Here is a 27,021-nt window from a genome sequence, read left to right on the forward strand (position 1 = left end):
TCAGGGCCAAAGTTACAATGCTAGATAACTGAGCATACATTTCATTCAACTGAATAAAGGAACATTCCATTTAAAATTGCCACAAAGAATTTCAGATGTTTTGGATCTTCGTAAAAAAATTTAATCGATAGAAAGCCCCTTCTGGGAAAGGATGTTTAGCATACCTTTGAAATCTGTATCCAAAATAATTAGAAATCCAATGTTAGGAAATATTTCCACAAGTAGGAAAGTAAAACGATGACTCAGTAGAAAACAAACATAGTCTGAGTGTAACTGAATACTTAAAATATGAAATATGAATGGTGTTGAATGGAAATATTGTCTGATAATATGTCTGAATGCAATCAAGGTAGGGAATCTCTTTTTGGGTTAGTTGTTGCTGATTTCCTGACCACCAGCTGCTAAGTCAATATTGCCTACCCCTGTTCTACAAGCAGGTTACTTAGACAACCCGCTGAGTAGCTTGACAGCTGTGGCCATGTGGCTTTCCAACTGTTTGTTTGGTACTTGGGGCAAAAGAACGTCCTATCCAGAGGAAATTTGGTCTATCCTCACCCTCAGCCTGAACCCAGTCTGACAGCTTCCTGTTTTCCTATTGGTTTGCATGGCCAGCTCCATTATCTCCTGTTGGTTTACACTGTCTGGTGGCCATTGCCGGCTAAGTGACTGCTTGATATTCATGGGCTGTGTGGACACACCGTTGCACGTCGACCCCCGAGCCCTCTGTCTTTCTCTATGCCGCGTGCACGCAGCCCAGTTCTCTGTTGACGCATTCATTCAACATTCCTTTTCTGGCGAGAGCCTGGAGCAAAGGACGGTTTACACAGTTTTAATACACCCCAAATTCACCAGTCTTTCAAACCCCGCCCCCCATTCCTCCTCTTCCTCCTCTCGCTCTCCTTCCTCATCCTCCCGTCCTTACACGCCTTCCATCCTTCTCCCTACCTCCCCCCGCCCTCTCTTTTCTCCCGGGACACTGTACTGGCACTATGAAGACACAACGCCAGTTTTATCCACACAGTCAGCTTTGACCGAACATTTCCCAGTAGTGATTCAGATGCAGCTGCAGAACTGCCCGGTTAGGCACAATGAGTCCCAGCACAATGGCATCGCACGACTTCTGATGACGGAAACCTGCACAATTCAACACTGTCTACGGCTTTGTTTAAAGAGAAAAGGGGCCACAGAGATGGATAATCAGCTGTGTTGGTCCAGTGAGCCACTTTCACAACATTCACAGGCTTTTTTCCCTCAAGACTATTTTTGTGCTGTCGGTCTCATGATAGAAATAGATGGAATGGTGCGATAAGGGTGAGAGAAAAGAAAGGCAATGGAGAGAAATAGATGAGCAGATATGGCTATTGAGAGTTGATTAAATGGAAAAGGAGTTTATCTCAATCAACAGTAAGAAAGAAACAGTAAATACCCTCTCAAAGTGGCTTTTCAAGTTCTTAGTGAAACCGTTTAACCTAACATGTCTGTTTGACCTGCTACTAACGTGTCTGTTTAACCTGCTACTAACATGTCTGTTTAACCTGCTACTAACATGTCTGTTTAACCTGCTACTAACGTGTCTGTTTAACCTGCTACTAACATGTCTGTTTAACCTGCTACTAACATGTCTGTTTAACCTGCTACTAACATGTCTGTTTGACCTGCTACTAACATGTCTGTTTGACCTGCTACTAACATGTCTGTTTGACCTGCTACTAACATGTCTGTTTGACCTGCTACTAACATGTCTGTTTGACCTGCTACTAACATGTCTGTTTGACCTGCTACTAACATGTCTGTTTGACCTGCTACTAACATGTCTGTTTGACCTGCTACTAACATGTCTGTTTGACCTGCTACTAACATGTCTGTTTGACCTGCTACTAACATGTCTGTTTAACCTGCTACTAACATGTCTGTTTAACTTGCTACTAACATGTCTGTTTAACCTGCTACTAACATGTCTGTTTGACCTGCTACTAACATGTCTGTTTAACTTGCTACTAACATGTCTGTTTAACCTGCTACTGTTCTGTCTTTTCAACTTGGACTCAAAGGCACACACCATGCCATACATCCACGAGTACACCTGACAATTACACAAATCCTCACCAAACGACTCATCTGCAAGGTCCCTTATGGCCTTGAATTACTGAAAAACTGAAAATCATTTGAGATATTTTCATTGTCTGATTGCTGAATGTCATGCAGACCCTGAAGGACATATTCCTCTGTTAAAAGCACCCAGAACAAACCTATCCACTACACCATTGACACACTGGCTACACAAGTAGGAATATGAGTATGTAATGTATGAATGTGTGTGTATGTTAGAGAGAGAACCTGTTTAAGTTTTGAGTAGGGCCATATGCAAGATTCTTTATTGTACTGCTAGCAAAAATACAAGCGTAATTCATCAGACATCTGAATTTCATATTTTCAGTTAATGTTTTAAATAGTATTTTCTACAAATTGTTCAGAGTTTCCTTAGATATTCCTAATTTCTAATTTTCGTCTGTCCGTCTTTCAGTTTGCATTGACCTGAAGTCAATGCATGGCTTTGACAAATGCAGTCCTGTCCTTCCCACTCTAAACCACCCTGGACTAGCTGGTACTATACTGGTCCCGTTCGGTAAAGGAAGAGGAGGAGGAGACACTTTGTATTACTGTTTGAATTCAGTCTTGTAAACATTATAGGCAGGATTCTACACCGTGCCTCTTTAAGTCCTTCTCTGTATGGCCGTCAGTTTCAGTACTGTGTCTGGTCATGTTTGTGTTAGTGAGTGTCTAAGATAGTCTGTGTACAAGTTCACATTGACCCCAACAAGCCTGTTAAACTGAGCGTGTGCGTGTGTATTAGTGTGTGCGTGTCTGTGAGTGTGTGTGTGTGTATTAGTGTGTGAGCGTGTGCGTGTGTCTGTGTATTAGTGTGTGAGCGTGTACGAGCGTGTGCATGCGCGTGTGTGTTAGTGTGTGAGTGTGTGAGTGTGTATTAGTGTGCGTGTCTGTATGTGTGTATTAGTATGTGAGTGTGAGTGTGTGTGCGTATTAGTGTGTGAGCGTGTGCATGCGCGTGTGTGTTAGTGTGTGAGTGTGAGGGTGAGGGTGAGGGTGAGGGTGAGTGTGTTAGTGTGTGAGTGTGATTGTGAGTGTGAGTGTGAGGGTGAGTGTGTTAGTGTGCGTACTAGTGTGTGAGTGTGAGCGTGTGTGTTACTCCTCTGATCTGTGTAGGACGACCTTCCCCAAGTGTGGTGGTACTGATGAGATTACACATTAAGCGGTTTTCCTCCTCAGCCCATGATCTCAATGCAGTCTTACTACCAGACCTGTCCTCTCACAGTGTGTGTGCATGTGTTGTCTGTCAGAACGTGTGTGCATGCTCATGCATGTGTGTAAGGGCCCATCCAAGGCCTCTTTCATCTCGGATCGGCTCATCGTTCCAGCAGGGACCTCCGACTCTCTCTCTCTCTCTCTCTCTCTCTCTCCATCCACACTCTAGATTGGATTGGCTTCAGCTCTTTGCTGCTTTAAAGACAGAGACATCCTAATAGAATTAGCTCAGTAGCGGCTCACCAGTCAGTATATTAATAGACACTTTGACATCAGTCAGCCTGTGTTTTATAGTGGCCCTGTGTGTCGCTGTGCTCAGGTCAGGCGAATAGGCCGCAGGTTAAAAGCCTTCTGGTTGATCAAAGCTCTGCTCTGTCCCAAGAGATTGGTGTCGGTGTGTGTGTGTGTGTGTGTGTGTGTGTGTGTCTGACCCTACACGAAGTTCAAAAAAGACTAAAACCTTGCAAACAACACGCTACAACATGTCAGTTTCTTCATATGACCGCCGTTTCTGGTAAACCTGATGTTCCCGTGTAGCCTTAACGAGGTCACCAGATGTGCGTGGAGTCATCGAGAGGAACAGAGAGGCGGGGGTCTTCGGTGTCACAGACGTGTCAAGCAGGTGAGACGCGTCTCTGACAATAACCCCTCTCACACTTCTGAACAGGTGTAGGATTGGCATTCAGTTTCGGCTCATGAGTACAAAAATCCAATACTACACAACTTACCCCGAACCCAGGTGGCATTTATCACTTTTCAACAATGACCCTTTTTTCTTATCGACTTCCTTCCCTCGGTCATCAGTGCATTGAGGTGTTTGGAGTTAGACCACTGCTGTCCATCTCAGTTTGTCCGGCGGTGGAGGTAGAGTTGGGGTTGATCACATGGGACGAGGCTTGTGTGTGTATTTGACACGGTCTTCCTTGTGCCCAGGCGTGTTGTTCCTTCTTGAGAGGCTAAGACGAGGGTCAGCGTGAGTGGGTCAGTCATGTTGCTGAGGTGGGGGTTGCTACGTGGTTAGGGTGTGAAAGCGCCACGGTGCGCCCCGTCACTGCGTCAGACGTGTGTTGGTGTGTGTGGATTTTTCAAAGCGTGTCCTCATCCAGAAACCTTCAAGAACCCACCCCCACCTCGCCAGACACTGTTGTCCCCTGGATACTAACATTTATTGCGTCAGTTAAAAGTATTTTGTCAACTCGGTAAAAGGTCATTTATTATGTCAGTGAAAAATAATTGATCAACTCAGTAAAAGGTCGTTTATCAACTTGGTGAAAAGAAATGTATCAACTTAGTGAAAAATATTGTATTACCTCTGTGAAAAGTAGTCGATAGCTTCGCTAACAGATCATGTGTTGCCTTCATAACAGATCTTGTATTATATGTACCTTCATAATGGGTCATGTATTACCTTCATAACAGATATTGTATTATATGTACCTTCATAACAGGTCATGTATTACCTTCATAACAGATCTTGTATTATATGTACCTTCATAACAGGTCATGTATTACCTTCGTAACAGATCTTGTATTACGTGTACCTTCATAACAGGTCATGTATTACCTTCGTAACAGATCTTGTATTACGTGTACCTTCATAACAGGTCATGTATTACCTTCGTGAAAACAGCAGACCTTAGTTTACAAAGGCAACAGAGACCTTGGCTGGGGAGTTGTTTTGCGGTCTCTGAAGAGGTTTTAGATGTCTTCATCTATCCTAGCTTCAAAGGGCCTCCCTGTCTTCCCCTCTCACTCTCCCTCAATTTCCCTTGTCTTCTCTCTCTTTCCTTCTCATCCTTTCTTCTTGTCCTTCTCCCTCTCTTCCCCTCTCTCCTTCTCTTCCCTTTTACTTCTCCCCTCTCTTTCGCTCTCTTGCCTTCTCTTCCTCCCTCCCAATCCCTCTCTCCCGCCTCCCCACCTCCTCATGTATTTACAGAAGGATGATGAAGTGAAAAAGTAAACGTATAATTAGGCTGCATTACTGTGATTGTTTTCTTTACAGATTAAGCCTCCTGTCAGAACGTGCGGTTTGAGAGGGGTGAAGGTCGCCCCGTGATTGGATGAGGGGGGATTCGCTTTTCTCAAGTCACTGAATAAAAAACAGGCGCAGGGCCCCCCGCCGTGAGATGAGATTGTATTTCCACAAGACATAATTTTTGTTTACTGAGTGTTAATAATGGCTAATTAATAATCCCATTCGGCTGTCTGGGGCCCGGGCTCGATCTCTTAAAGAGGAAAGAGACAGAGAGAGAAAGAAGGAGGTAGGGAGAGGCAGACGGAGACCGAGAGAGAAAATGAGATGGAGAAAAAGAGAGAAAGCGAGAGAGAGAGAGAGAAAAGAAAAAAGTAGTCAAGTGTTTAACTGGCTGAAGAGATGAAGAGACGTTGAAACATGCAGGATGGAGTGACCACAGGGAGGGGGCGTGGACGGGAGGCGGGTGTCAGGAGGGGAGCTGAGCCTATCAAGTGTAAATGAACATTAATAGCAGGAGCAGGGTACTCAACAGCAGTGGCCGACGGATGACGCTCCTGCCGCCACGGAGGGGGCCTGTCAGTGGTGACGGCTGTCCTGGTCACAGCGGTGGGGTTCCTGTGCTGAGACGAGGAAGCAGTTGATTTCAGGTGTCATGTCTGATAGGGTTCACTCGGAGAGGTGTCGCCTCGGTTCGCTGAGGCGTACTCACCGAGGGCTGAGACGCCTGGGGAGGACACATTCGAGGAGGAGGAGAGAGGGAGAAGGAGAGAGTGAGAGTGGGAGCCAAAAAAACAATATTTAAAGGGATAGTTCCGGGTCCAGGTAGAGTTGGGAGGAGTTTCGCAAGCAAATGCTAAACTGCTGTTAGCATAATGACCGCAGGTCTCCCCGGAACCGTCGTAGCTCGTACGCTAGCTTTTCCTGTCGACTTGCAGTACGTGATTAGCACTAATGAATATTCGCTTGTGAACACACCTTGGGATCGTATCACGACCGCCCCGCGTCCCGGCGACATCCCAACGACTTGTTCCTGCGTGTGGGGCATCACTTTAAGAATTTGGCATATGCATTTGCATAAGTCCGCTGGACTGTGTGTTTCCAGGGCCCCTGTCGCCCTGCCTAACCCTGCCCTGTTTCCCTCCCCTCAGAGTGGTCAGGTGGGACAGTGCAACTGATGTCACAGCGCTGGAAGGACACTTTGACATCGTCATGTGCGCCGACTGGTAGGTACAAGCGCCGGTGACCCCCTGACAAGTGGCCAACGGACTCTTCGCCGGGCACCCCTCGAAGTTCACTCTGGCCACCACCTATACACATTCACACACACATGCACACACATCAGCGGCAGCATGGCGTGGCCACATTAATATTCCTGCTCCTGTGACAGTTATCAGATGGGCTCCATCAGACAGCCCCGCGCCCCGCGTTATTTCCCCTAGGCTGACTCCGACAGGCATTTCCATTTTCCCAAAATTGCCTCTTTTTCATGCTTGAAGTCCCAGCAAATGGATGACTTAGGCAAATTGCAAATAATTATGCCTTGGTGAAAAAGAGGGAGAGATAGAGAGATGGGGAGAGATAGAGAGACAAAGAAGAGAGAGAATGAAAGAGAAAGGGAACAGAGGAAGAAAAGGTGCCACATAAACATCTCAATTAGCTCCGGCTCCTTAATTTTAACGCTGATCAGCAAACTAAGAGCTCTCCCTCTTTCTCGTCAGCATTCCTCCTGTTTTTCTACCTCACTCCCATTTTCTCTTCATCGCTATCTTTCTTCCCGTTCTCTTTTACTCTGTTTTATTTGTCCCCTTTATCTTTCCATCTTTCTCTCTCTGTCACTCTGTCTTTTTGTTCCCCTCTTTCTGGCCCTCAATTACTGTCTTCCTCCCTCTCTCTTCCTCAGTCTTTTCTCTCCTTGTTTCAGAGTTTTGTCTCCCTCACTTGTTTTGTTATTTGTTATCATATGAGGTTCCACGTTAGTGGGATGCCACTTATCAGCTAGTCTTCCCTCTGACGACTCAAAACCTGACATATCAAAGACAATGATTAGAGGAATGCATCTCTGTGATTTGTCACAATTTGTGAGGCCAGCTTTTTCTGGCAAAAAATGGCACCTTGGGGTTTCTCATTTTGTTTAGTTGTAGAGGCTGGATTAAAAAATGAACAACATATTTGAAAGATGTGATGTGTATTTATGGAGACAGTGAGACATTATTATCCAACACACCTGTAATATGAGGCCACCCCTGCTGCTATCTTTCAGTGTTCATGAACCCACTGAAATATATGGAGGTCATGAACCCACTGGATATATGGAGGTCATGAACCCACTGAAATATATGGAGGTCATGAACCCACTGGATATATGGAGGTCATGAACCCACTGGAATATATGGAGGTCATGAACCCACTGGATATACAGAGGTCATGAACCCACTGGATATATGGAGGTCATGAACCCACTGGATATATGGAGGTCATGAACCCACTGGATATACGGAGGTCATGAACCCACTGGATATACGGAGGTCATGAACCCACTGGATATACGGAGTTCATGAACCCACTGGATATACGGAGTTCATGAACCCACTGGATATACGGAGTTCATGAACCCACTGGATATACGGAGTTCATGAACCCACTGGATATACGGAGTTCATGAACCCACTGGATATACGGAGTTCATGAACCCACTGGATATACGGAGTTCATGAACCCACTGGATATACGGAGTTCATGAACCCACTGGATATACGGAGTTCATGAACCCACTGGATATACAGAGGTCATGAACCCACTGGATATACGGAGCTCTGAGAAAACAAACACAGTCGCTAACTTGGGTGTAAAGGTAGTTGTGTATAATCCTGGAAATGGAGTGAGTTCTAATGATGGGGATTCCATCATAAAACTCCTTCCTAGTTCTTCCTCTTCACTTCTCATTATCGTCATCACTGTCTGTGTGTGTGTGTCTCTGTGTGTGTGTGTGCGTCTGCCACTCAGGCAGTAGCTGCCAGGCTCTCCAGAGTGGCTGAAATGTTTGACCTGTGCCTAGCTGACAGCCGTACGGAGGGAACACGGCACAGCTCTGCTACATTTAGGGCCTCCCAGATAAGTGGAGCATTAGTTAAGTTAGCATTATTCTAATGTCACACAGATCTCAGGTAATGGGCAGGTGAAATGAACAGTGTTCCATCGGGAGGGTGGACAGCGTGTAATAGGGGGTATTGTGTGTGTGTGTGTGTGTGTTTGTGTGCCTGTAGGTGTGTTTTTTGTGGATACTCATGTATACGTGCATTTGGCATGTTTTTTTCCTGTTGTGCACGTCAGTGTCCGTGTGTGTGTGTGTGTGTGTGCGTGTCGCTGAGTGTTTGGGAGCTCGTCGTTGTGCGGGTGCGTTTCCGCAGGGTCTCGAGACGGCGGTTCTAGCCGTCGCTGCGTGCGCCCGGCCATCGGTGCGTAATTGACGTCGTCGGGGGAGAGTGAGAGAGCGAGATGACTGTGTGATTAACGAGCGAGCACGGCGGGCTGACGATCACCTGCGAAAAGGTCAACAGCCACGCTTCTCCGATTAATTGTAGTCTTTCCGACAATGGAGCGGCACTGGAGATACACTGTACACATGCGCGCGCGCGCACACAAACACAACCGCACACCCACACACCTTACACTCACACGTCTATTGGTCTATGTTTGTGGGGAACATGAAAAATATATTCCTTATTATACATATCCTCCAACCCTAACCTTAACAATAACCTCAATTGTAGGTTTTACCCTAAACCTAACCCTTCAACTGGAAAGACTTGTTCCAGAAAGAAACTATGGTAACACTTTATTTGGATAGTCAATACGTATTTTACAGATCCAAAGACTATATGTAACATTTCAGATATCTATATAACCTAACTTTGTTCGTCACCCCATGCCTAACCCTAACTCATTCCCTAACCCTTACCCTAAAAACTGTTCTAAATCTATCCCTAACCTTTGCGAGCATTTACATAATGTTGTTGATAGTATAACTAGGGCATCTACATATGGTAATCTTCACTACCCAAATAAAGTGGAACCGAAAACCTGTGGGGACAGAAATGTCAGGTTGTACTCTTCTTGGGGACTTCTGGTTCCCTCATCCATAGTAAGACCAGGACCAAAAACACACACACACACACAGACTATGAAGGACACCGACAGAGAGACACATGGCAACACAGCTGTACTGAACAGATTTCCAGCAGAACAGCTCTCACACTGTGTCTGGTGAAGCCCACGTCCGTCTGAGAGGTGATGTTGGGTTCAGAGAACGATCATGACAGTGTCTTTAAGTAGCTGTGGCCAAGTATTGTCTTTATAGTGCAGGGAATGAGACACATCTGCTCACACTCACAACATATGTGTGTGTGTGTATGGGGGGGGGGGCTCTGTAGAAGACAAAAAAGGATAACACACACACTGGTGTGGTGGTGAGCTGGCATTCCTGCAGAGTCCTAGTGGGAGATGTTGTTGTGTGTGTGTGCTTGGCAGCTGGGACACTGGCATGTCTTCTGGCTCCTCTAAGCTGCCCATGTGTGGGCATGAAGATAAAGTCCTTTGTGTGTTCACCTTCAGTAAGTGGGTTTGTGTGTGTGTGTGTGTGTGTGTGTGTCTTGTCGGTGTATGTATGTGTGGTGTCTGTTTGTCATCGTTATGTGTTCTGCATTTAGACACACAGTCCCTCAAGCATCCTGTTTCAATGGCTGTTGTCCCTGGCTAGTGTTTATTCTGTTCAATACTGATCATCAAGCCTTCTTCATGCACAGCACGTTTACCTGGTTTTTGTGTGCCTTTGGAAAGTATTCAGACCCCTTCACTTTCTCCACATTTTTTTGTGTTATAGACTTCATTTATAAATTTTTTGCCATCAAGTCTGCAGACAATAACACACAATAAAGCATTGAAGGTGCATAAGAGCATAGTGTGGTCAATTATTGTGAAATGGAAGAAGTTTGGAACTACCAAGACTGTTTCTAGCACTGGCTGTTCAGCCAAACTAAGTAACCAAGCAAGAATGTTCTTGGTAAGAATTGCCACTCTAACAGGGCTTCTGAGCATCACTGCAGAGATGGGAGAACCTGCCAAAGGGGCAACCATCTCTGCTGAACTCCAAAAATCTGGCTTTTATGGTAGAATGGCTAGAAGGAAACCATTCCTGGGTAAAAGGAATATGGCATCTCGTCTGAAAAACAAGTTGCTGCTCATCATCTGTCTACAATGAAAAATGATAATAGGAGCATCATACTATGGGGATGTTTCTCAGCAGCAGGGACTGGGAAAAACCTGATCCACCCACAAGGACCTCAGACTGGGGTGATGATTGACCTTCCAGTATTACAGCGGTCTGAAGTACACAGCCGAGATAAACTGCCCAAATCTGGGTGGGCAGAGTTGTAGAGGCATACCTAAGAAGAATCAAAACTGTGATAGCTGCCAAGGGCGCTTCGGGAAACTACTGAATAGTGTCTGACTGAAAGTGTCTGACTTTTTATGCATGTGAGTAATTTCAGTGTTTTATTTTTTTAAATTAAGGACTGAAGCATGTTCTCTCACCGTGTTTCCTTTTATATTGCTCCATTCATTCTTCCTCCTTAACCAGCTGCCCAGCACCTGCTGGTGAGAAGAATCCCCAGAGCATGATGCTTCCACAACTATACTTTACTGCAGGGATGGTATTCGTTGAGGCATTGGCAGTGTTAGATCCCCGCCACTCATAACACTTTGAGTTTTTCCCCATATTGCAGCTGGGTCATGCTTTTGAAGGTACTTTTTGAGTAACTGCTTATTTTGACATTTTGAAAGATGGACTTTCCTTGACAGTGTCTAGAAGGTGTGATGAACCTACCACTTCCTGATTATATGGTTCCCTTTTCCCAATATATGCATTTCTATTACTTAATCTTTGCAGAATACTATGTGGTCTTTATTTTCCTTCAGATTTACAGCCTGACCAATAATCCTTCTAAATAATTTTTTTTGTGTCAGAAAATGTGACATCATTGTTAGTGGTTCACAGTTAGAGGCCAATGGTATGGTAACTTTGTCCTTGTTAGGGCAATATCTTTCATCTGTGGAAACTGGAAGCTTCCGCAGCACAGGAATTGATTACTTATGCAAGCAACACATTTCGGTTTTCTTTATTTTTCTGACAGTTGATTGAAATAATTAACAGTGTTTGACAGTAAAATATACAATTTGTTAATTCAGTAAATGAGAGAATCAGTCAGGGGCTTGAATACAAGTCACTGTATGTGCATGTGTGCTTGCTGTGTGGGGGTGGGGGGGGGGGGGGGGGGGGTCACTTTTTAGAAATCCTTTTAATTTCATAAAAGGCATTACATGAGCTGCAGCCACAGAAGAATTAGTGATATGCAATAAACAAATAACACAATGCAACATGGTTAAAAAAAAGACAAAGCCTGGCCCAAAAAAAGGAGGGTTTTTACTCTCTAATCGTCAGTAATGTCAATCATCTGATTAGAATAAGCAGCTAAGCAACATCATATGATTTTCCACTTGTCATTTAGTAAATGCTTTCCTCTCTGCGTCCCCGTGGATCAATGGATCCTTCAGGTCTCACTGCACAGATGAAGTTAATGCTGCCAGGATTAGACCAGATTTAGTGCAGAAGTCGGGTCGAACCACAACCCCCCGCATGTACACGCACACACAGACACACAAACTAGCACACACTCTTGCGCACCACGTGCGTGGTCAGATTAGGCTCACCACAGGTAGCACTGAGATGATCAACGGTGAGCATAGCCCCTTGCCAAGGAAATCACTCACATTTGTTTCTCAGGCCGTCCCGAAATAACCCAGACAGCACATACTCAAACACACACACACACCCTGTTCCGTCTGCTCTGCGGTTGTTCTCAGCATATCATCCTGTAGGGCCCCTGGGGGATAAGGGATGGGTCTGGGTTAATATGCTTCCATGATGCACTACCTCGCCGCTATTTATAGGCCCTTACTAAGTGGCCTTGTTTCCCTCGGAGCGCCGGAGCGTCTCGGAGTGCTGGGAATGCCCAGGACAGGGCAGGCCTGTATCCTAGCCAAAGAGGTTTTAGCGAAGTGTCTCATTCCAATATAGGCCCGAAAAAACACCAGAGGTCGTTCTCCGCGGGGAGACGCTGAGACGTGTTCTGAGTATTATCCGGCGTGTGACACCGGCCGAGTGACTAGTTCCGTCTTTAGAAATAGAATCCCCTCATAGTTCCGGTTCTGTGGTTGGTCACCTCCCATCACTCCCTCGCCAGAGTGATGGGAGGTGTCCCTGTAGGCCTCAATTACTTCCTCCGCATGTCTCCTGTTCTCCGTGACTACTGATAGGCGAAAGCCCTTTCCCTCACACCGCCCAATCAGGTCCTCCGAAACTGAGCGGTCAGACCGGCAAGATGACAGAGAGAGCGGATGCCGTAGAAGGCTATTAGCAGGCGTTAGATGGCGGACGGAGAATGCCGTTGAAGTGTTAGTAGACACGGCAGACACACGTTCAGACGTCCGTCGTACACGCTCACTCCAGCTGAGTGGTAGAGTGTACGTTGTGCTTAAAGAGTGTGTTTGTGTTGTATATCAGATGGCGACAGGGTCGGGGTCAATGCGAGGGGAAGTGGTGGATGTGTCTCAGGGTGTGCTCTGAGGGGTGGGGTACACCGCCGACCAGAGGATGGGGGGGAGGGAGAGGGACAGGGAGAGGGCAGACAGCCACCCCCCCTCACCCCACCCCCGCAGGCCCAACCTCCATTGTTCGTCTGTGACCCCAACCGCCCAAAACAAGGGGGAACATCAGTTCACCACTTAGTGAACCTGATTGGAGGTCAGAGTTCAGACCGCGACGTATGTTAGACTCTGTCATTTCTAAAATCTTCTTCCTTACCGCGCTCACAGACCTCTCCTAGTACATAGGGGCCAGTCAATGGAAACATGATGTCATCGCGGTCAATAGACTAGCCAGTGTTTTCAAACTCACGTTTGTGTCCTAACAATGGATTTGTGAACTGACTTTTCTTGTGGGGCTATTTTCATGTGGTTCATTGATAAATGAGCCTAAAACCATCTACGATAAGCGAGGGAGAGATCAGTGATTAGTGAAACCACGTGAGTGAATAAAAATAGGGAACTACAGCCTTTATCTCATCTGTGCTCTACAATGCTGTACAAAGGCCTTATCCTCACCCATCTGCATGAAATCCCTGTTCTCCCCTACAGGTTTTCAGCTGTCTAAAAACCCTGCTCCATATCATCATCACACATCACACCCACATGTACTAAGGTCAGAGTTCACCCTGAAGGCCGATGCAATGTGTTCCAATTGGAGGCAGACAGATATATGGAACCTCAGAGATAACGTATTACTACCCAGCCCCACCTCATTCTGCTGTTTAGACCCCGTCTCTCTCTAACAAGTAGAGAGAGAGATTTTTTTTTCTTTCACACAGAGACCACTCCTGGAGCAGAAGGCCGGTCAGTGGGAACATTACGTTATTGTGGTCAATAGACTCGCCTGGGTTCTTAAACTCACGTTTGTGTCCTAACAATGGAACTGACAGATAATCAACTTGAGATTTTGATTATTTGAATCAGCTGTTTTGTACTAGGTTACAAACCAAAACATGTGAACCCCAGTAGAGTTTAGGAAAAATACATGCTTGTATTTTAAATTTTCTGGTTTTGTTCAGTGGAAAATGTCTTTCCTCAAAGCAAAATGTTACATATCAATGCAGACATTTCTTAAGGAATCATAATGTAATAAGAACCACATGATTAGGAACCACACAATATAATACAGTGGATATAAAGAGATATAAAAAGGCACCCCTATAAAAATGCCAGGTTCTTGTGATGTAAAAGAATGAGACAAAGATAAATCATGTCAGAACTTTTTCCACCTATAATGTGAACAATTCAATTGAAAAACAATCTGAAATCTTTGAGAGAAAAATAAATAAAATAATCACAATAACCTGGTTGCATAAGTGTGCACATCCTTAAACTAATACTTTGTTGAAGCACCTTTTGGTTTTATTACAGCACTCAGTCTTTTTGGGTAGGAGTCTATTAGCATGGCACATCTTGAAGTAGCAATATTTGCTCACTATTCTTTGCAAAAGTGTTCCAAATCTGTCAGATTGCAAGGACATGTGCACAACCTTCTTCAGATCACCCCACAGATGTTCAATTGGATTCAGGTCTGGACTCTGGCTGGTCCAATCCAAAATGTTAATCTTCTTCTGGTGAAGCCATGCTTTTGTGAATTTGGATGTGTGCTTTGGGTCGTTGTCGTGCTGAAAGGTGATCTTCAGCTTTCTAACGGACGCCTGAAGGTTTTGTGCCAAAATAGTTTTTCTTTGTAAGAAAAGGCTTCCGCTTTCCACCCTACCCCATTCATATGAGGAATACGAAATTCTTGCAGTTCCTTTAATGTTGCTGTAGGCCTCTTGGAAGCCTCCCTGACTAGTTTTCTTCTAGTTTTTTCATCAATTTTGGAGGTACGTCTAGTTCTTGGTAATGTCTCTGTTGTGCCATATTTTCTCCACTTGATGATGACTGTCTTACATGGTATATCTAATGCTTTGGAAATTATTTTGTACCCTTCTCCTGACTGATATCTTTCAACAATGAGATCCCTCTGATGCTTTGGAAGGTCTCTGCGGACCATGGCTTTTGCTCTGAGATGCAACTAAGAGAATGACCGGAAAATCCTACTATAACAGCTGAACTTTATTTGTGATAAATCACAGTCATTTTAAATGATGGCAGATGTGTAATGACTTCTATTTAACATTTGAATTGAATTGAGTTTGAATGTGATTTGTTTAATTCTGAACACAGCCACGTCCCCAGTTATAAGAGGGTGTGCACACTTACAGTATGCAACCAGGTTATTGTAAGGTTTTAATTTTTTTTATTTTTCCCCCTCGAAGATTTCAGTCTATCTCAGTCCATGCTGCACACTGTTCCTCACCACTCAACAAGGACAGACTTCAGCAGGGACAGATTTGCATAGGGAAGGTCACCAGCTAACGTGATTGGAAAGTCTTCCCCAGACTGCAGAGCCAGTGGGAGCTTTGTGTTGGATTATACTAGATCTGGGTTGTATTGTTGCATTTAGTCAAATTACTTCAGCACTCATTTGTGATAATATTGGCCCAGGGGGAGGCTACTGGGATTTCAGGGAAGGCTGCTTGTTTTTTGATTGTTTTACTTTTCACCCAATTTTGAGGTGTCCAATAATAGTTCTGACCTTGTCCCCTTTAACATAGTGACACTCTTCCTATGGAACTCATCCCACCACGCCATTTTGTCTCTTTTCACACTGCCTGTCCAACCACAAACATCACTCCTGTCACCATCTACCCCCACCTTAACACACAGTCCAATCACCACCTACCCACCTTAACACACACACACTCCTGTCACCATCTACCCACTTTATCTCACACACTAACAGTCCTGTCCCCATCTACCTACCTTAACACAAACACACACATACACACTCCTGTTACCATCTACCCACCTTAATACACATACTCTGGTCACCATTTACTGACCTTAACTTACATACACACACACACACACACACACACAGTCTGTCACCATCACACACAGTCTCTGTTAAACACACACTCTTCTCCATAACATAAACATGTCCTCTCTGGCTAGTGTCGTGGTTTGGAGATTATAATTTTTTTGTAAGGTAGTTTAACCTGTAAATTGTAATAGTTTAATGTTATATATTTGTTTATTCTTACATGATTATATTTTATTAATTAACATAGAACTGTTTTATGTGCTTGCATTCAAATAATAAATCAAGGTGTGTTTGTGTTTAATATGTATGGTGATATTTGTGTACATTTAAGACTCCTGATGTCGTGGATTTTCTCAGCTCGCTGAAAATTGAAGGAAAATATGTACTTATACATATAAAGAAGGAATCTTACTCATGCAAATGGTTTTTGTCCTGTTTGTAGATTTATTTGTAAACAAAGGAAAATAAATAGCCTGTTGGTTTATCTTGAGCCGCTATCGTTGGACTGCATTCTAATCCTTCGCTCCCTCCGTCTCTCTCCGTGGGTCTATGTCTCTCATTTGCTATCCTCTCACTCTCTTTCTCCCTCTCTTGCTCTCTCTCTTTCAGCTTGTTTCTGGACCAATACAGAGGCAGCCTAGTTGATGCAATAAGGAGATTACTACGACCAGACGTAAGTGTGTTTCAATTCACTCTGCAGCCGTGGACTCCCCCGTAATTAGGCTTCACCCAGTGATTGAGACAAGTAATGGAATGGCAGGATTAATATCATGTAATACTTTAATACTTATTATGTGCAACTTGAATGGAGTCCTTTAATCTTTTTGATGCTTTCCCCTAATCATAAAGCGGGGAACTTCTCATATTTGCCCCCGGTGATAAGAGCCACGCTGTGAGGCGAAGTAAATGGGAAAAAAAGGTTTCAAAGATAATGTGCGATTTCTATTTATCTGCCAGGGCCTTTTCAAGTATTGGCTTTGATAGAAAATGTCTTTATATTAAAACGAGAGGGCAAACGGAGAGAGAGGGGGGTGAAAGCACTGACGTGGTGAGCGTTGGGGGTTTGTGACGTTCGCGAACCGTTCAAACACCAGCAAGCTGTACTGATCCAGTAGTTTGACCCCCTTACAAGATGTATTTTTTCCTCTCCTTCTCTTCTCTCCGGGCGTTAGAAATAGACGTGTCCTCATAGAGTGCTGCTATACATACAGTGTATCTCTAGAAATCCACTGGAAAGGATATAGCCCGGCTGGTAGTCTGTGATCAGACCCTTCACCACGCCCCTCAACACTACCTGCATCCTTCTGTTGTGTTGACACCGTGGCGTGAAACTTCCTCTCTGCATTCTCCACGAAATCCCTCTGCACACCATCCCACTACACATCTTGTTTATCGTTAGAGACGGTATAAAGCGGATAATTGAGATTATCTCAAAATTAGTATTTAGACCTAATTTTCCTCTTTCCCCTTTAATCTATCTCACAATAACATTGGTGCCGCCAGACTTTCCTAAACAGATTCCACAGCAGATTTGCGAAACTATTATATTTTTCCGTTAATTACGTTAATTTGTTATTCCGACAGTTTTGGGTGAGCGGTCCACATCAGGCCAGCCACATATACTAATCAGCCCCTTCCAGTGGAAGGATGTTTTTTATTTTGTTGTCCTGATGTTTTTTTTTTTTTTGGGGGGGGGGGGGTAACTCCTGATACAGATGAAGAAACAGCTGTCTGAACCAGATCATCCTCCTGTTATTCTCTCTTGTGTGTTTGTTTTGTTTGTGCTGCTGTCTCTTTCCAGCCGCCCGTTTAATTAAAACAAATATGATAAAAAAAATGAAATAATATTTAAAGCCAAAGGATTTCAAAGAAACTGTGAACCTGTGAGCTAATCCTCTTACGACTGCGTGGTGGTCTGCCTGTGCTAGCTGTGCCGGTAGTTCTGTAAAGTGTGGATGCGTTTCAGCCATTGATTGGATTAGGTGAGCTTTAATCTTTTTGTTTATTATCTAATATAATACCTGGGAGAAATCAAATAGAATGGAATCGTGATCATACAGATGGCCACTCACTGGGTGGCTGCCTGGCTGTGGAGAGGAGAGCAAGGTGGTCAGAGCTACAAGTTCAGTATGAACACAGGACACACACACACAAACATAATGTCTGTATTTGTTGAACAACAAAACCTAACTGTAACTCACCGTATGTAATGGATTATACTGAAAAGCTGCTTGAAGCTTTCTGAAATTGGAATCTCCGACACATACTGAATATACGTACCTTTCCCAAACAGAGAAGTGAGCAGTTATAATTAGACATAAACCTGGTTAATAGAAACGCGTCATATACGCACTTAACATCGTTTTCAAAGGATTTAGAAAAGGTTTAGGTTTTTAATGAAGGGATATGGTCTATCTGTATCTCTGTCTCTTCATGTATCTTTTGTCTCTCATTTTTCGATTCAAATTACTTTATTAACGTCACGTCACTATTCACGTATTGTCAACATCTAACCTACTTTGGAAATAGTTGTTCATTTACAATATCAAATAATTATTGTAATAAAACGGACGTACAACCTACCCTTAATGGCAAGGCTGTGTTCAGTGAGCCTGTATTTTGTCATTATTTTCCTGAGAAACCATGGTCTGATGCTCGAAACAAAACTGCTTTACCGTGGTTTGATAGCCCCAACGGTAAAACAGTTTTGTTTCGACCATGTTGTAATTTGGTTTATTTTCATTGATGAAAGGTTCTGGTTCTTAAGCTTTAGCTGTTTAGTGGAACAGGTTTGTGAACTCAGCTCCTTGGCTAGTTGGGTGATGGGACTCTTATCGTTTAGTATTGCAGGGCTTGGGAATTATTAGAGAAGGGGTTACTAACTCAGTTGTTCCATTTTTAATTGTATTATTAATTAATACTGCCCAACTGCCCTGCATGCATGATTGGTAGTTTTCCTCTGGACATGTAGGACAGTCTTCCAGAACTCCGGCCTAAGGGTTTCAATCAGGTATTTGTCCCATTGCCTTAAGGATTGTTTTGATGCCATGTAGTGCAATTAGTTCAGTAACACATATAATACATTTCTGCTTAATTTGAATAAACCTTTCAATTAGAATATGTTCCTGTAATGGTTTAGTCGGTCCTGAGAGCTTTCGTTTATGTGTCCAGTTGAGCTTATTTTTAAAACTAAATAATTGTATTGTGTGCATTACCCTGCGTGTTATACCAATTTAAATGTTGGTCAAATTCATATATATATTTACACAAATACATATTAATATTTAGTATTTTAGGGGTTTACTCAAAGGGCTTCGACCTTGCAATACTGCTCTAGCCTGTCTATGTTTTGCTATAGGCGACAGCCAGCACAATATCTTCTATGAAGAGAAGGCATTTTCTCTGCTCAACTGAGGAAACTAACAGTAGAGGCAACATTCTAGAATGTTGGCCAATTTGTCAGTTTGCGAACCTGCTTAAGGCCCTGTTTAAATAACGATAGGATGGTTTTATTTTTTGATGTTGTACATATTGCCTGTGTAATTTGTTTATCTCATATGTTTTACCACCTACACTGCTTTAAATAACAGCCCTGTAAACTAAATCTAATTAGATGTTTTTTTTAGAGTCAATACAGCAAGCATAATTGTCAGTCTTATTTTGGTGGATGTTTTTTCTGTCAGGGTGTGTGGGGTGCAAATATGGTCTAGCAAGGTTTTGGTATAAATCCAATTTGGCTTTTAGTCAAGACATTGTGCTTATTAAGGAAGTTTAAAACTCTTGTGTTTATAGTACTACAGACAGTTTTCCCCAGGTTACTGTTCACACAAATTCCTTGGTAACTGTTTGGGTGAATTATTATTTTTTTCTTTCTGACTCTCTTTCTCTCTTTGACTCTCTCTCTTTCTCTCTGTCTTTTTATTTTCTCTCTCTCTCTCTCTCTCTTTCTGTCTGTTTCTCTCCAGGGTACGGCCCTGGTGTTTGCCCCCACTAGGGGAGACACTCTCGGAGAGTTCTGTCACCTGGCCGAGGGGGCGGGGCTCCATGTCCGCCGCTATGAGAAGTATGATGAACAGGTGTGGGATTTTCACTTAAAGGTGAGTTTTTAGGCCCAGTGCCTGAGCTAGAGCCCTGTCTGACTTCTTAAAGGGAAAGGTATTCTGTCCTCCACACTCATAAAGGAGCTGGGGCCCTCTTGTCAAAAACATCAACAACACTGATTTTAGTGCTGCCAGGGCTTCGCACACGGAGAAAGACCAAGCTAGCGCGGTTGCTATATAATCTTGGTGAAAGAGAACGAGAAGGAGACTGTGTTAAGGGCAGCAGTTGATGTCCAGCTGGTTTATGGTCTAGTGGGGCTGGGGGGAGGGCAGGGGGAGGGGGTTGGCATGGTTGGCAGTGGTGTACATGATGGCAGGGACACTAAGCGCCCATCAAGCTGCCTGGACCCATCAAAATGGACCAGGCTACTAAAGAAGAAATGATTCACCCTGTCTCCCTCTTTATCCACAACTTGGTGTCTTTTTGTTTCGTTCCAGGTGTATTCGGGTTCTACGACTTACATGTGCGATGTTGTAGCTAGTTATTAATTAGACCCTTATGATCTGCCAGGTCAAAATCAGTCCCTGATTGGAGGGAAACAATGAAAACAAGCAGTGGAACTAGCTTTCTGCTCCATGTTTGATTTTCTGTATGAATGGCTGACTGATTGATTGAGCTGCAGCCTTTGAGCTCCCACCAGAGGTCCTTTCGAGTGGCCACTCGGCCGGGTTTCGGGCGACCGAGGATGGTCCCCCTCTCCTAGTGTATTCATAATAATAATCATTTAATAATAATGGTTTAGATTTTCGTCCATGCCTTTCTGAAGACTGAGGTGTTCAAAGTACTTATCGTAATTGCAGGGAAACTCCTTGTCTCTTTTTCTCCTTTGAGACAGGAATGTGACAAAGTTTGTCACAGCGGGGCAGTCTGTGTGGATACATGTGACAAAGTAGTTCATAGCTAAATGGTCCGGTATAGATTTAATGTGGTTCTGTTTTGTTGCCTTGGTCCCATATGGCATCATAAAACTCAGACTAGTAGAATACATAGTAGTGCTTAGAGTAGTACTTAGAGTAGTACTTAGAGTAGTACTTAGAGTAGTACTTAGAGTCCATCAGTGGATTAGCCGACAGCCCAGGGCAGCGTCAGGTTTCTCTCCAATTAGCACCCTGGTCCTGGGACTGACCTTCCAGGTGGGACAGGGGTCAGCTGTAAAGACAGGAGGGAGTAACAGAACGGTCAGCTGTAAAGACAGGAGAGAGTAACAGAACGGTCAGGTGGGACAGGGGTCAGCTGTAAAGACAGGAGGGAGTAACAGAACGGTCAGTTGGGACAGGGGTCAGCTGTAAAGACAGGAGGGAGTAACAGAACGGTCAGCTGTAAAGACAGGAGGGAGTAACAGAACGGTCAGGTGGGACAGGGGTCAGCTGTAAAGACAGGAGGGAGTAACAGAACGGTCAGGTGGGACAGGGGTCAGCTGTAAAGACAGGAGGGAGTAACAGAACGGTCAGGTGGGACAGGGGTCAGCTGTAAAGACAGGAGGGAGTAACAGAACGGTCAGGTGGGACAGGGGTCAGCTGTAAAGACAGGAGGGAGTAACAGAACGGTCAGGTGGGACAGGGGTCAGCTGTAAAGACAGGAGGGAGTAACAGAATGGTCAGGTGGGACAGGGGTCAGCTGTAAAGACAGGAGGGAGTAACAGAACGGTCAGGTGGGACAGGGGTCAGCTGTAAAGACAGGAGGGAGTAACAGAACGGTCAGGTGGGACAGGGGTCAGCTGTAAAGACAGGAGGGAGTAACAGAATGGTCAGGTGGGACAGGGCAGCACAGCAGAGAGTACCTCCCTTCATAAACATAGCTAACGCTTAACGAACACCTGAGCCAAGTCCCGACATCCAGTGTTCAGGGGAAACAAGCTAGGTTGTAATGTCTCGATTGCTGCCGACCCTGCATAGGTTATTCCTTCCAGAACATAACACCGGAAATTGACACTGAATGTCATCAACTAGCCTGTAGAAGATCAGGTGTGCAATAAATACTTGACACATGATTCTTTTACCCACACACACACTTTTTGAGTGTCCCTCGCTCCGGTGGATGGTGGTTGTTGGAGCGATCCCACCTACCGGGTCTCAGTGTGGGGGAGGATAGGAGAGCAGAGGGGCGGGACAGTCCAGTCAAGTGTCCCACTCCCATGGTCTTTGTGCATGTACACTGTGTGTTTGTTCTTACAGTGTGTGTTCTTCCATGAGACGTGGTACGTTCTAAGGCTAACCCGAGCGCGCACTCACAGACACACAGACACACACACACACACACAGGGTCAGCTGGTATGGGTGGATACAGCGACAGGCTGAAGTGGCCTCATCATATCAGAAAGTGATTAATTCTCCTCCGCTTATCTTCTGATGAACACTCTGCCCCCCTGTGTGTCAGCAGATCTCTGCACACAGAGAACACATCAGACACACCACTAAGGCCTATATCACACACAGCAGATGACACCCCAAACACACACCACTATAAGGCCTATATCACACACAGCAGATGACACCCAACACACACACACAGAAACATAATCTTCGACACACACGCAAGAACTTGCATGCAGACACACACACCATAAGAAACACAAACCCTTTATTCCAATCTGCCAAGATGTCAACACTGATCAGGTGGTCTAATGTGATACCAAAAAAAAAATAGAATTGGGATGGCCATTCAAATCACTACACCGACACAGACCCGGGAATACATGCGATCTGCAACCGTGCCAAACGCACAGCTCTCAGGCCGACCGGGGTTTAGAGGAAACGCAGCGAGCTGTGTGACAGGGTTTTACAGAGGTCAATGTTGTGGACGTAAGATATGGGTGTTAGCGCTGGGAAAAGTGTGCGTGCGAATGTAGCCGTTCAAATTCTTTAAGAACCGCTCACTAAGACCCCAAAGACTCTGAAATCTGCAAGGCCCCCTTGTGCACAAGCAAGCGCACACAGACACATGCGCCCGCGCGCGCACACACACACGCACACACACACATATGTCCCTCTACAGCAGGGGTTCCCTCGTCTCTGCTGGATGAGCCAGTCTCCCCAGTGTGGCTCGGGGAGACGGCTGCTTTCTAGCAAGGCCGTGTGTTATCCTCTTATCCCCACTGTTCTGGAATAGAGCGCGACCAGCTGGAGAACTGTAAGGAGCCTGATAATGCAGCTATTTTCTGCCCGCCCGTCTTAATCTTGTTACTCAAATGGTTGTGAAGAGAGTCATGAATTTTAATTTTGCCCCCCCCAAACCCCCCCCCCCCCACGCTTTAACCCCTCTGTGTCCATGTCCCTCTCTCTCCCAGCTGCCTGGACACCCCCAACCACACTCCTTCCACTCCCTCCCTTCTCTCTTCTCCATCTACCCCATCCCTCGTTCTCCATTTCCCAATCTCCCCGAGAGAGACCCCAGACGTCCGGTTCATCCTCCTTTCTCCCAGTAGGGTATTTCCCTCTGTTGTTCTCCCTCACTTCTCCTTCTCTCCCTCCCACTCTGCCTCTTTCCGAGTCTTTCTTTCTTTCTCTTCTTCTCCTTCTGTCTCTCTCTCTCTATCGGTCTCCATGAAAAGCTAACAGAGGAATGAGGGAGGGATGGGCAATGAGGGAGAGTGGGGGAAAAAACCGGGCGAAAGTGGCAATGAAATAAATGACTTGCATCTTGGCAGCGGCGCGATTAAAACGTAAGACCCGATTTATCCAGCCACCCATGAAGCTGATTAGCAGCCTGTGATCAGGAGGAACAGCTTTGCTTGTTAAACTTTTCACCTCTGTGCCTGGGTTTTTCCTCCCCCCATCCTCCGTTCCACCCCCCTCCCCCCAAACCAGGCAAAATTTGAATGTGAATGCGGGCCGTCCGCCCGTTGCAGTCAGGCTTAGTGTTGGGCGGCTGGCCTTCCCCGCTTACAGGCGGGTCGCGGGTTCAACCACCGGCCGGTTGCGTGGAGGGGTGGGCAGAAAGATAACGCACATCAAGGGCACAAGCGGGGGGGGGGGGTGGCTTGTCTTATCTGTCCTCTCGAAAGCCAGGAGAGGGAGACCGAGAGAGAGAGAGGGACAGAAGGGGATATGTGCCTGCCGACACTATGTGGTGTAGTTAGAGGGAGCGAGGAAGGCAGCCAGGCAGGGAACGATATCTCTGGCGAGTACCACTGGGTACGACTGGGTCCCAGTTGACAGGAAGGAAGTCTGGGAGATTTGGAGGAGGAGTCAATATCTGCACTGCCTCTCTGTCTCTGATACAGTTTTATGCCAGTTTCAAGCCATTTAGTCTTTGAACCAGCTTTCATACCCGAGGACCACTCTCAGCCCCTCACCTGAGTCATACCAGAGGACCACCCCAGCCCCTCACCTGAGTCATACCAGAGGACCACTCTCAGCCCCTCACCCGAGTCATACCAGAGGACCACCCCAGCCCCTCACCCGAGTCATACCAGAGGACCACCCCAGCCCCTCACCCGAGTCATACCAGAGGACCACCCCAGCCCCTCACCCGAGTCATACCAGAGGACCACTCTCAACCCCTCACCTGAGTCATACCAAAGGACCACTCTCAACCCCTCACCTGAGTCATACCCGAGGACCACTCACAAAGCCAGTTTTTCTTTTTGTGTTCTTATGTCTCTTGTTTCTTGAGACATTTTAAATAAGCTAAATTAAACCTGTCTGGTTGGTGTTTTGTGTGGAAAAAGTTTACATTAATGGATTTCACATTTTGTACTGAACTCACTTTCATTAATCCTGGCATGGGTTCAACTCCTCTTAGCAATCTGATTGGCTCGAAAAGGGTTCGACTCCAAGACACTCGTGCCAATTCAGTTGAGGTGGGCAGCACGAGTCTTTAGCCCATAGAGTGCCCATTGGTCGTACTAGACAATATCTTTTAGTACCTTTGCAACCGATATCAGGAGTACCTGGTAGAGTAACTGTAGATTAAAGACAATACCTTGACCGCTTAGAATGCTAACCTTAAGCCGCTCTGACATCTGACCTATTCCTAATGCAAGGTTTCTCCTGCACTGCATGTGTTTCAGATGCAGAGTGAAGGGAAGGAGGTGTATGACGAAAACATCCACTACCCTCTCCTCGTCACCCTGACAAGAGGAGCCAGTCCCACCCACCTCCACCTTCTCTGAGATCTAGCTCCACATCCATGGCTCCCCAGCCTCATGTCAATCAGACACATCGGGGAGCAGCTTGTGTCCTGACCCTCCTGCCAACCAGTACTTGTCACTGTGTCACTAACGGAAGTATAGGTCAGGGTTGATGGTATCAAACTTGGGGGAGAGTGTTTGATCTGTTTCCTTTATATGTATTTCCACTGTTATATTCACTTCAACTGTAGTGAGTTTCGCCATTACATTGCAGAATAGTTTTTTGTGCGTGTTTTTCCCCCCTCTCTTTTTACATTTTGTGGCAGTTTTTAAGAGTGCGCGTGCATCTAAACTAGCCTTGTTGTGTTGGGCCGAATCTGCCTCTGTGATCACGTGCGACCCTGTTACTGTGCAACACAAACTGTGCAACGTTTAAAACCGAACAGTGGAGATTTCAGGTTTCCCTCGCGGCAAACTGTCAACTCGGATAGGGCTTTAGAAATTAATAGAAGAATCACTAGATAATGTTCTGACACGTTAACTGAGCAGTTTGCCAGCAATGTGAATGGACAGTATCGTTCACTAAAAATATACATTTTACATTTTTATCGAGTAATGGGGCTTTAGGCCAATTTGATCCATGCCCAAAACCCAGCTGTACTAAAGCACATCTAACTGAACTGTTCTTCAGATTTGCCATTGATGTCCTGCACATATGTCTCATACCAAAGGTTCCACGTCAGGGTTCCTGAGAGTTGAATGTTGTTTTGTGGTTCACTGTGAAAGTGCTTTCCAGGTAATACCTCCCAGGGGTGAGTTTCCTAAATCTTTGTAGCATCATTAATGTTTCCCCAAGCATTGCCTACAATATCTCCGGTGTTCTTTTATTTTTTCAAGGCAAATTTGACCCAAAATCTAATTTTCACATTTTCCTACTAATTCCGCCATGCATGTGGCCTCAAATCTCATAATTTTATCATAATAGCTTTGTCACAAACTGTGTCCTTTACTTTATAGTCTTGACTGTATGAGACTAAACCTGAAGGCATTTTCTCAAGCCAAGTCATTTGTAGTAAGACCTTGATATATTTTTTATGCTTCCAGATTGACTAGATGCAGTATAAAATTAGCTTGTTAGCTAAGATTTTGAGACCACCAGATTTCTGTACACTAACATTAGATAGCATTTCTAGCTATTTCTGACTAACTTTGCTAATGGCTGCAAAGGAAAACAATTAAATTTAATATATTTATTTCCTAACCTATATAGTCTAATTCAGGAAAGAAAACAGTATTTAGTCCAGAGTCTACTTAGAAGGTTCATAACAATGTGAAATTGATTGTCCCTGTCAGTTAGCTCACCAGCTGGACTACCTTTTTACAAAACTGTCATCCTGGTTCTGTGGTCTTTATATATATATATATATATATATATATATATATATATATATATATATATATATATATATATATATATATAATATGCTGACAGACACTCATGTGCTATTGATCCTTACTAGCAGCTACCGTTTAGCTAGGAGCCACTGTCCATAATTCTACTGAAAACTGCAGACACTATAATGTGTCCACCCAGTGACTATTGCCGTACTTCCCTCTCTCTATTGTTGGACACTGCAGTGCTCGTGAAGCGGGACAAAAGGGCAGCTGTTACCCTTCTAGCCATGACCATCGCATATGTACTATGTGTTCTACATTCAACACACTTGACTTTGGCATGCCAGCAAAAGGGAATTTTGAGAGTTGTAGCAATTGACTCAAACAGGCAACTTGAAACATGTGGACTGATCAGGACAATCAAGGCTATGTCAATTGTCAAGGCTACTCAGATGTTGTTTTGTTAATGTGTCTATGACGGGCTACTAAAAACAAAAGAACCGCCGGACCAAACACTTAACGCTAAAAAGCTTTCCAGAAATTCACCCCTGGTCTCCTTCTCACTGCGCTCAGCTGTATAAG

At 44.8% G+C, this 27,021-nt stretch overlaps 1 protein-coding gene across 2 annotated transcripts in view; it reads left to right on the plus strand.

Moving 5' to 3' along the window:
• The window catches only part of camkmt (calmodulin-lysine N-methyltransferase), a 108,806-nt gene extending 82,360 nt beyond the window's left edge, over positions 1–26,446 (plus strand). Inside the window, exons 7-11 of one of the 2 annotated variants that reach the window (XM_010888780.3) lie at positions 3,880–3,946; positions 6,448–6,522; positions 16,482–16,545; positions 19,838–19,969; positions 24,985–26,446. In XM_010888780.3, coding sequence (XP_010887082.2) covers positions 3,880–3,946; positions 6,448–6,522; positions 16,482–16,545; positions 19,838–19,969; positions 24,985–25,086 — 440 coding nt within the window. In that variant the 3' untranslated portion in view covers positions 25,087–26,446. The remainder of the gene's footprint in view (positions 1–3,879; positions 3,947–6,447; positions 6,523–16,481; positions 16,546–19,837; positions 19,970–24,984) is intronic. The other variant, XM_020046913.2, reaches the window with a different exon arrangement.
• Positions 26,447–27,021: the final 575 nt, after the last annotated feature.

This window comes from Esox lucius, chromosome 5, assembly GCF_011004845.1.
Source record: "Esox lucius isolate fEsoLuc1 chromosome 5, fEsoLuc1.pri, whole genome shotgun sequence".
Classification (NCBI taxonomy): domain Eukaryota; kingdom Metazoa; phylum Chordata; class Actinopteri; order Esociformes; family Esocidae; genus Esox; species Esox lucius.